This window comes from Vulpes lagopus, chromosome 8 (assembly GCF_018345385.1).
Source record: "Vulpes lagopus strain Blue_001 chromosome 8, ASM1834538v1, whole genome shotgun sequence".
In the NCBI taxonomy this organism is placed as follows: Eukaryota; Metazoa; Chordata; class Mammalia; order Carnivora; family Canidae; genus Vulpes; species Vulpes lagopus.
The window spans coordinates 65,881,065-65,891,553 of NC_054831.1; the positions used below are offsets into that span (position 1 = coordinate 65,881,065).

Here is a 10,489-nt window from a genome sequence, read left to right on the forward strand (position 1 = left end):
AATGAGCGGAATGGCGACCCCTTAAAGACATTGCTCGTCTCTGTCTCGGCGGACTTGGACAGAAAGACCCACTAGAGAGTAGGGCGCGCAGCGGGTTCGCAGGCGTCACACAATGAGTCTCTTGTGCGCAGGCGCCGATCCCTGAGTGGGCGGGGCCAGCCGCCGAGGCCTCCGCGGAGAGCCGCCCCGGGAGCGGGGGGAGGAGCCTGAGGAGCAGGGAGGATTCCGGTAGGTGGAGCGCGGCCCGAGAGTCACGTGCCCAGTGTGCGGGCGCTCGGGGCGTGGGTGTGGCGCGCGGGCGCGCAGGCCCTCACCGGCGCAGGCGCAGGCGCAGAGGCCGCCGCGCGGGGCTGGGGGCCGGTCCGGCCTGGCGGAGGCTCTGGGCTGTGGGCGCGCAGGTGTGAGAGCCCCAGAGGTGCGGGACCCCGTCCCGAGGCGGCGGTGGCGGCTCCTGGACGCTCCTCCCTAGTTTCTTTCCTTTCCCCCGTCTTCTCAGTGTGATTTTCTTGGTGAGTGATTTGAGGAGAAAGAAATGGAACCTGTAGACACCGGTCCGTCCCGTTGCATGCCCTTCCCCACTGCGTTCCTTGTTCCCCTTCCCGCTACTCCGTCGTCATCCCGCCGGTGCGCTCGTCTTCCCCGCCGCTTCTGCCGGGCTTGCGGGGAGCTCGCTGCGCGGCCCTGCTCGCCACCTGTGGGAGGCGCGCCCCCGCGCGCCCCCGCCTCCCCGTGCACCTGCCGCACCGGGCTTCGCTCGGCCTCCCTCTTTCTCCGGTTCGCTGCCCTCGGCCCCAGGTACCTGCTGGTCGGGCCCCTCCTCTTAGGTCTTTATCCGCAGACGTGTGCACTCGGTAATTTGTGCAAAAGCAGCCTAAACCAGGAGGAGCCTCTTAAATGGGCCCTTGAATTGTTACCCATTTTTATGGTGTCCCCCCCCCCTTTTTTTTAATTGTCCTCTCGGGAGCGGTGTTCCGTTTTAACCGTCTGCTCTTCCAGAAACCTCTTTATGCTGAAAGAAATTCGTACAGAAGCCTTCGCCATCGTGAGTCTCTAAAAGACATTTTGGCAATATTTTGGAAAGACAGTTGGTCTGAATGAACCTGACAAAGGCCACTGTCCACAGGGCATAAAGATGGTCAAAGATAAGACACCACCAGTTTTGGTCATTTCACTGCCAGGGTACTCGGTAGAGAGAGAAAAACAGCACGATGGCTTCATTAACCATTAGTTCCTACTGAAAAGGCTGTGCAGAATGGGTGGGTCCTTATCATTTGGGACTCCTACTGAATTTCCTCAGATAAGAATAAATTTAGGTTTTTTCTTATCCAGTTGATCAGATTTTTATTTTTATCCCAGGCATTTAGCATTTTATTTCAGACAAGTGGCGCTTTGGTGATGATGCTCCTGCTCTTCACATCGGATTTTCTGTTTTTCAGAACTTTTTTTTATGTATATACCACTTTGTTGTTTTCCTTTCCCCTCTGAATATTTTGTGTTTTCGGTTTGGAGGTTATTTTGTTTGCTTTGCTTAGCATGTATAGAGAAAAACTCTCTTTATTCGTGCTAAGATTTGAACTAAGACTTAAAATCATGATACCATTAACCAAGCAGATGGTCATTGGCCAAAGCTTATAAACTTTCTAATGAAGAAGCAGCACTCTGGGACGTTTCATATGCATCATTTCACAAAAAATGATTAGGGCAAAGCATGATTTCTCCAATTAGTATCAACCAACCTTAGCTAGTCTTGACTTTCTGGTGTTATGGAATACAGTAGTTTCACTGATAATCAGTATATTTATTGTGGTTTTAAAAATACCAATTCATGATCTCCTCACTATTAGTATAGGTAGTTTACAGTCATGGTGAAGTTGTTAAAGCATTTAGAAAGGAACTTTTTTCCTTTCTAGATACTTTCTCTATAATTCTGCTTGCCTTTTGAAAGCATATTTACAAAGAACATATTTCTAATTTTTATAATTGCCTCAAAATGGCAGTACTGTTCAAGGAAATGTCTGTGTCCAATATGCCTACAGGGAATCAGCATTTGTCCACTGACAGAGGTCATGAACTTTATCTGTAAAGGGCTAGATAATTAATATTCTAGGCGTCTACAGGCCAAATGGTTTTGATCAAAACTGTTCAACTCCACTGTTGTAGCTCAAGAGCAGCCAAAGACCATACTAAACAGATTAATGAATAAATAAGTTGTGTTCCCATGAAACTTTATTTTTAAAAAGGGTAGTTAACAGTTTTGCACAGATTTGGCCTGTTTGTGCAGACCCCTGCTATAAATGGTTTTACATACAAGTTAGAGTGTTTTGCTGAATTCTAATTCTAATTTATATGAATAAAATGAGCTTAGGTAAGAATGTAAAAAGAGACAACTAGGAGGAAAATTAACCCTGGATAAGAGATATTCTTTATAATAATATAATTCTAAGTTACAGAATTAAAAAGGGTACTTAATTAAAAAGTCTTTTGAATTAAATACGCAAGACCATTAGGAGAATATCTAACAGTGAAAGATTAGCAAGAAGAAAGGCTTAATGAGCTTTTGGTACTAAGAGGCAAAGATGAGCAAATGAACTTGTAATTCTACGTTTGATTGTAAGATCCCTGTGATTACAGCATGGCACTAGGGTGTGTGGTCTTTCCACCCTCTCCACCTTGCTATTTCCAGGAAAATAATAGCTGACTAACAAAGGCTTGCTGAGAGGATTTTTGCTCAGTATTCCAGAGCAGCAGAACTTTACCTCCCCTGGTTAGTTTATGTCGTAGCAAATTTGCATTTTTTAATGTATTGGAAAACAATTTATTGCTGTAAGAATGCAGTGATTTTTAAGGATTTTTAAAAAAGTATCAGGATATCTTCATAAGATAATGGACCAGATTTAGTCATTCTTCTGAGAAATTTAGGTTGCATTAATATAGGATAACAAGCAGAATCATGGCATAAATATTTTTAGAAGTTCATTGAACCACAGCCAGTTCTCATGAAACAATTTTTTAGATGCTGTGTCTTACATTTTATTTTGGAATAGTATGTAACAAATATTTTAAATGGGTGACAAATGCTAAATCATCCTGACTAAATAGGATTTGGATAATTTCCCAAAGGAATTGGAAACTAGATAATTTTATAATGGAATTGAAAAATTTCTCTGGACCATTTTGGAAATAAAAATGGATAATGGGTATGATTTTAGTTGATTAGCAATCATCTAGTGGTGTCCTTAGGAAAACATCACTATGAATAGGTTGATAAAAATTAATATGCATTTCTGGTTTAAAAATGTAAGTTTATTAGTATTCATAAGAAATAATTTTAAAATAATTTAAAAAGTGATTACTTTTTTTTCTTGAATTCATTGTTCAGTTTTGATCAGCTTACTACAGTAAAATTGTGAAGTTTTGTGCCTTGAGCTCAAAGAGTACTTGAATTATTTTATTTATGTGGACATTCTGTTTTTGTGTTTTAAAGTCTGCTGTGACACTGACACAGCCTTTTCATTTGTCTATTTGAATGACAAGTGTCTATTATGTCTAAAAAGGAACCAATGGAGTTAGTGGATCAAAGAGCCCCACTATATGTGATCAACAGGAAAACCTATTTAAAAAATATTAATGTATAATGGAGCTGTGTAGATTTTACATCCTCTGAGGAATTAGAGAGTATGACTAAAATGTTTTCATGAAGAACTTGGCTCTACAAAAAATACTTAAGAACATTGACATAGTAAAACACGAGTACTTTATGGCCAAGAGATTTGGTCTTTAAATACTGCTTTTGTTTTCTGACTCCTGTGATTGACTTACATTTAATTTGAAAAAGTTTTGTCCTTTGGCCAAAGAAAAATTGCCTATTCATGACCACTAGACTGAAATACATACTAAAGTGAAAATAAAAGGAAAAGCATAATAATATGGCTTTCAATCATATAGGAAAATGATATGCAGTTGATCCTCCCTTTTCACGGGTTCCATATTTGTGAATTCTACTCACTAAAATTTATTTATAAGCCCAAATTAATACATGCGGAACTTGTACATTCATTCATGGACACATGCACAGTGATGAAAAATTTGAGTCTCCTGGTGTGCATGCTCTTAGCTGAGATCAAGCAAGATGATGCCTGCCTTGCTGTTTCAGCTCAAATACTCTAAACGAGTGTTCTCCCATTCTATTTAATATCACATTTTTCTCATTTTTGTGCCTCTAGTTGGTGATTCTGCTGTTTAAAATGGCCCCTAGATTGTTGTGTTGCCTAGTGTTCCTAAGGTAATAAGGCTGTGATGTACCTTACAGATAAAATGTGTGTGTTAGACAAGCTTCATTCAGGCATAAATTAGAGTGCTGTTGGCTGTTCAGTGGTAATGAATCAACTGCATATATAGGTATAAATTATATAATAAAAATGTATAAAATGACTTTAAACAGAAACATAAAATTGTTTGGAATGGAACAATTTGGAAGTGTGGAAGCAATGGGAATATTCACTATTAACTAATTCAGTATGCATGCTGACTTTATAGAATAATACCATGAATAATGAGAATTGAGTTTATTACCTCTGAAGTCAAAACTTAATTTCCAGATGAAAGTTACAATGGATATTATTCCATCCTGTCTATTGGTTTGCTTACAATGGATGTTGAAGCCCTAAAATTAATTTGTGGCTGAAATGTCATAAAACAAAATTTTAGGGGCAGCCCAGGTGGCTTAGCGGTTTAGCACCGCCTTCAGCTCAGGGTGTGATCCTGGAGACCTGGGATGGAGTCCCATGTCGGGCTTCCCTGCATGGAGCCTGCTTCTCCCTCTGCCAGTGTCTCTCATGAATAAATAAATAAAATCTTAAAAAAAAAGACACAAATTCTATTATGTTACTTAGAATTCATCTTCTTTATTTTTCTTTAAAAATGATAATACTTGTTACATTTTGTAGCCTTTTAACAACTGCCTTCTACTATTTTCAGGAAGATTTTTATTGTGAAATAATATTGATACCAAATTGCATTAAATTGTCATAATTTATATAAAGTAAGGAAAACTAAGGTTACAAAAGGTAAGGTGAACAATGCATAATGTTTGTGTCTAATGTTGTCTTCTACTTTTGATGGAATTGATGATAAGCATTGTAGCAACCAACACAAAGTGGAAAAGATCTGTTAAAAGATTTGATGTCCATACAAACCAACCAGCTATTCAGGTAACAAATACTACAGTTACTGCTAATACAGACATCCAAAAGTTACACATTGAGAACCAAAAAAGAATACACACTCCTAAATAGGAGGTAAGTCAGGTGGTTTTAGAAAGTGTTCCTCCTCCTCCAGGAAAACTAGCTGGTATTAAAGTACTTTATTAGAATACAGTTTAATAAAAGACATTGCTGATATGATTCAAGTAGACACTTCTCTGATCCTTGGTTTACTGCAGGCGAAGAATTAGACTGTGCATAACAAAACAATTTTTGATTCATGCTTAAGTACCACTATTTTCTCTGAAGGCTTAGCAACTAACCAAACCATAAAAACATACACCTACACTTGAGTCTAGATATTCTGATTCAGTTTATGTGTTTTTGGTCCATTGTCATTGAGTAGCAATAATTAATACTTCTATATATGAGAATATTCTTTGTGCCAGCCACTATGATATGTGTTTTGAATTTATTATAAACTCAAATAGCCAGGGAGTACCAGTGTGTAGCAGATACTGTATTTGCACTTTTTACAGCAACTATTATTACATACAAATCATGTAGTGATTCAGATGGATAAAACAACCTATAAGAGTAATTCAGACATTGATTTCATAGCTTTAGTCCACTGATTTAAATTTTTCTCTCATCACTAAACATCCAGTTAAAGAATTAAAATTTCAAGTATCATTGTGAGAGATTGTATATTTGTTCTTATTTGGTTATATTACTTTTGTATTGCTTGGTGGAAGAAATTCCTTTAGTACTGTTTAATGAAATTTATTTTCTGTTATAAGACACAGATGTTGGAAAAACATAGGATCTTAATATTTTAATAATAGATTTGGGGAAACTATTGAAAAAGGCCAATTCATTATTTTTCCCCTACTTTAAAATTTTCAGGTGGATATTTTAATAATAGACCAGTCTATGTGTGGGAATTTGTAACATTGCAGTGATGATTAACTTGAAAATTTTTCTATTATAGACTCTGTTTTTTCCAAAGATTGACTTTGCCTCACCATCAACAAACTCTTCATCTAAGATTGGTTCCTGGGTGTCATATGTTTACAAGTCAGTGGGAATTAAGCGCATCTCATACATGCTGAAAAGCCAAATAAGAAAATGTATTCCTTCTCTTAACAGTTCTAATTTAACTTGTAAGTTAAATTCAGTGTTAGTTTTCAAAATTCTTTAAATGTTTAATTACAGAACACAGTAGCAGAGATAATCAGAGTAATAAATGATCGAAGGTTTTTAGAAAGTATTTGAACATACCATCTAAGATTTAATATGACTTAATTGCAGAACGTGTGAAAAGCCCCAGTACATGTGTGTGGAGTTCCTTTAGTCGATTTAAATGAATGTTGCAGCAGTTACTAAATTGCATTTTACATATACTCAGAAAGAGTTTGACTTGTCTGGCATGCATTTGTGTTTTAATGGTGAGTATATTTCCAAAGACAGAGATTTGAGCAATATGGGGAATTGCAGAGCTTCTTTGGATGCCAGAATAATTATTTCCTCTCATCATTGGAAACATTCCTGAGGGTTTTTTTTGCTATCACTGTAGAGTCTGGAATTTGAGTTAAGTGTCTCCACTGATAATGTTTAGAGGACAGAAACAAAAGTGACGGTTTCATGCAGATACAGTTATAGATATGTAGCCTTTGACTTTGCTGTTAATTATCAATTTTCCTTAATTTGCATAATATACCTTTCATTTTAGATTTTTTTTTTAAAAGAAGGACTTAGATATGAAAAATATCTAAGATTGATTCTTTACGGTATGCATACAAAAGGCACATAAGAAAGAGCATGTCATACCTTTGCCCTATAGTTTGGAAAGTTATTTAAGTATTTTGTAAGCAAATATTTTACTCTACTTTCTGGTTGTGAATTTTATGAGAAATTTATGAATAGCATGATAGTCTGTCAGCATGTTCATATAACTAGAGTTAGAAATTAAATATAAAGAATAATGTTCAGCTTTTGTGAATTGCAAGTAAATAACATTCCAAATAATCCTTGTTTATAGGGATTATAGACCAAGAAACAATTTTCATTACAGGAAAACACATACTAATCTAATTTAGTTTTTTTTTTTAAGTATGATGTGGCATTTTCTGAGTTAAGTGTAGCTTTTAGAAATTGTTGAAGTTTTGAGTATTTGGTCTTGAGATTGAAAGATTATTTAAAGGGATAATATGTAGTATGTGAGAATTTTAAAAATGTCCCATACATTTGAAAGATTTCTAAATAGTTTATGATGTGGTTATTTTCAGTCCTATTTGGGATTTTAAGTCTGTTAAAATTAGTAATCAAATGTCTTTTTTTGTTTTTATGTTTTGAAAAGGGCTAAAGCCAGTTTTTAGGTTGACTTGGGCAGAAAAGTGAAAAGAGAATGCTCCACTTTAACCGATGTCCGCATCTGAAACAAATAGCCCAGAAATGTTTTTCTAGTATACATGTTAGAACGGATAAACATGTGCAGCTGTTTCTTTCAAGAACCTTTGCACTTGCAGAATTCAGGAAGTCATGGCACTCAACCCACTCTGTTGTTGGAGACAAAAATATTATCCTGATGGGACCGCCTGGTGCTGGGAAAACAACTGTAGGCAGAATAATAGGTCAGAAACTAGGTTGTTGTGTCATCGATGTGGATGATGATATCCTTGAAAAAACCTGGAATATGAGCGTGTCTGAAAAATTACAGGATGTTGGTAATGAGCAATTTTTAGAAGAGGAAGGAAAAGCCGTGTTAAACTTCTCTGCATCTGGAAGTGTGATTTCCCTTACGGGGTCCAATCCAATGCATGATGCTAGCATGTGGCATCTGAAGAAAAATGGAATAATTGTATACCTGGATGTACCTCTAATAGATATAGTCAGCCGTCTAAAATTAATGAAAATAGATAGGATCGTAGGTCAGAATGCTGAAATATCTCTGAAAGACTTACTTAAGTTTAGAAGACAGTATTACAAGAAGTGGTATGATACCCGTGTGTTTTGTGAAAGTGGGGCTTCCCCCGAGGAGGTAGCTGACAAAGTGCTTAAAGCAGTTAAAAGATACCAAGATGTGGACTCAGAAACATTCATTTCAACAAGACACATTTGGCCTAAAGACCGTGAACGGAAGGTTTCGACAAAATTCTTTAGTGAAGCAGTGATTGAGGGGTTAGCTTCTGATGGTGGACTCTTCGTTCCTGAGAAGGAGTTTCCAAAATTAAACTGTGGGGAGTGGAAAAGCCTAGTAGGAGCAACCTACATAGAAAGAGCACAAATACTGTTGGAAAAGTGTATACATCCTGCTGACATACCTGCTGCCAGATTGGGAGAAATGATTGAAACTGCTTACGGGGAAAACTTTGCCTGCTCAAAAATTGCCCCTGTCAGACACCTTTCAGGCAACCAGTTCATCCTGGAGTTGTTTCATGGACCAACGGGATCATTTAAAGATTTGTCTTTACAGCTTATGCCTCATCTTTTTGCACACTGTATTCCACCAAGTTGCAATTATATGATACTTGTAGCTACTTCAGGAGACACAGGGAGTGCAGTCTTAAATGGCTTTAGCCGTATTAATAAGAATGATAAGCAAAGAATAGCTGTGGCCACATTTTTTCCTGAGAACGGAGTAAGTGATTTTCAAAAAGCACAAATAATTGGCAGTCAGAAAGAAAATGGATGGGCAGTGGGTGTCAAGTCAGATTTTGATTTTTGCCAGACAGCTGTGAAAGGAATTTTTAAAGATTCTGATTTTACTGGCTTCCTTATTATGGAATATGGAACAGTCTTAAGTTCAGCGAATTCCATAAACTGGGGCCGACTGCTTCCCCAAGTAGTTTATCATGCTTCTGCATATCTTGATCTTGTTAGCCAAGGATTTATTTCTTTTGGAAGCCCAGTTGATGTCTGTATTCCCACTGGAAATTTTGGTAACATTTTAGCAGCCGTGTATGCCAAAATGATGGGAATCCCTATTCGAAAATTTATTTGTGCCTCTAATCAGAACCATGTTTTGACTGATTTTATAAAAACAGGACATTACGATTTAAGGGAGAGAAAATTAACACAGACCTTTTCACCAGCAATAGATATTCTTAAAGCTTCAAATTTGGAACGACATTTACACTTGGTGGCTGATAAGGATGGAGAATTAATGACAAAATTATTTAGTCAATTAGAAGAGCAACATCACTTCCAGATAGAGAAGATGCTAGTTGAGAAACTTCAGCAGGATTTCGTGGCTGACTGGTGCTCTGAGGGAGAGTGTCTGGCAGCCATTCATTCCACCTACAATACTTCAGGATATATTCTGGATCCACACACTGCTGTTGCAAAAGTGGTTGCAGACAGAATGCAAGATAAAACCTGCCCAGTGATTGTCTCATCTACAGCTCATTACTCCAAGTTTGCACCTGCTATCATGCAAGCTTTAAAGATTGAAGAAATCAACCATAACTCATCAAGTCAGCTTTATTTACTGAGTTCATATAATGCACTGCCTCCACCGCATGAAGCTTTATTAGAGAGAACGAAACAGCAAGAGAAGATGGAGTACCAGGTCTGTGCAGCTGATGTGAATGTCCTGAAGAGTCATGTGGAGAAACTAATACAAAGTCAATTCATATAAAATTTTTTTGAATAAAATATTTCTTTCTGGCGATAAGCATATGATAATAAATCCCAGATGTTGATTTGGAATACAATAGCATTTTCATTTTTTTTTGTTAATATATCTACATGTAGATCTTTTCTCTTTTCGAATTTCAATAACGTGATCTCTATAACAACATTGTACCTGCACTTGCCCATTGGAACCTTATAATCTGGAAGTGACAAAAGGGTACCATAGTGCATGGACCTTTGTGTTGCACTGTGCTTTGCACTCCTGAGGGATATATCAGTTTCCACTACCTTATCCCCACTTTTAAGTGGATCAAAATGTCTGGTATTCACCTGGAAATTAAATATTTAAGCATGGCTGTTAAGTAATACATGTGTAACCAGTACTAGTTTTCTATTGACTAGAAAGGTAATTTATCATTCAAATGGCTAACTTGTACGGAAGAAGTAGTAAGCTCACTCTTAAGATAGGGCGAGTGTTTTTACCTCTTTTCAAACTCCCGTTTTGGACTACAACTAACTACATATATCCTACACCATCCAAATTAGCTAAGTGCTCTGTCCTTGACTCCCCTTTGGATGGTTATAGTTAGGATGAGGTACTTTGAAAATCATGAAACATGATTTAAATCTAGGACGTAATAGTCAACATATAA

General features: G+C 37.4%; 1 protein-coding gene across 2 annotated transcripts; it reads left to right on the plus strand.

Annotated features, from left to right (window-relative positions):
• Window positions 1–285: 285 nt before the first annotated feature.
• THNSL1 (threonine synthase like 1) lies at window positions 286–9,911 on the plus strand. 2 transcript variants are annotated; one of them, XM_041767540.1, is made up of 3 exons: window positions 286–509; window positions 6,193–6,364; window positions 7,561–9,911. In XM_041767540.1, exon 3 carries the CDS (start codon window positions 7,609–7,611, stop codon window positions 9,838–9,840), a length of 2,232 nt encoding a protein of 743 aa, XP_041623474.1. In that variant the 5' UTR covers window positions 286–509; window positions 6,193–6,364; window positions 7,561–7,608; the 3' UTR covers window positions 9,841–9,911. The 2 variants fall into 2 exon arrangements, with proteins under 2 accessions (XP_041623474.1, XP_041623475.1); XM_041767541.1 differs by lacking the exon at window positions 6,193–6,364.
• The last annotated feature ends 578 nt before the right edge of the window (window positions 9,912–10,489 follow it).

Coding starts and splice junctions, on each gene's coding strand:
- THNSL1 (XM_041767540.1), top strand. CDS start 7,609: ATGCTCCACTTTAACCGATGTCCGCATCTGAAACAAATAGCCCAGAAA.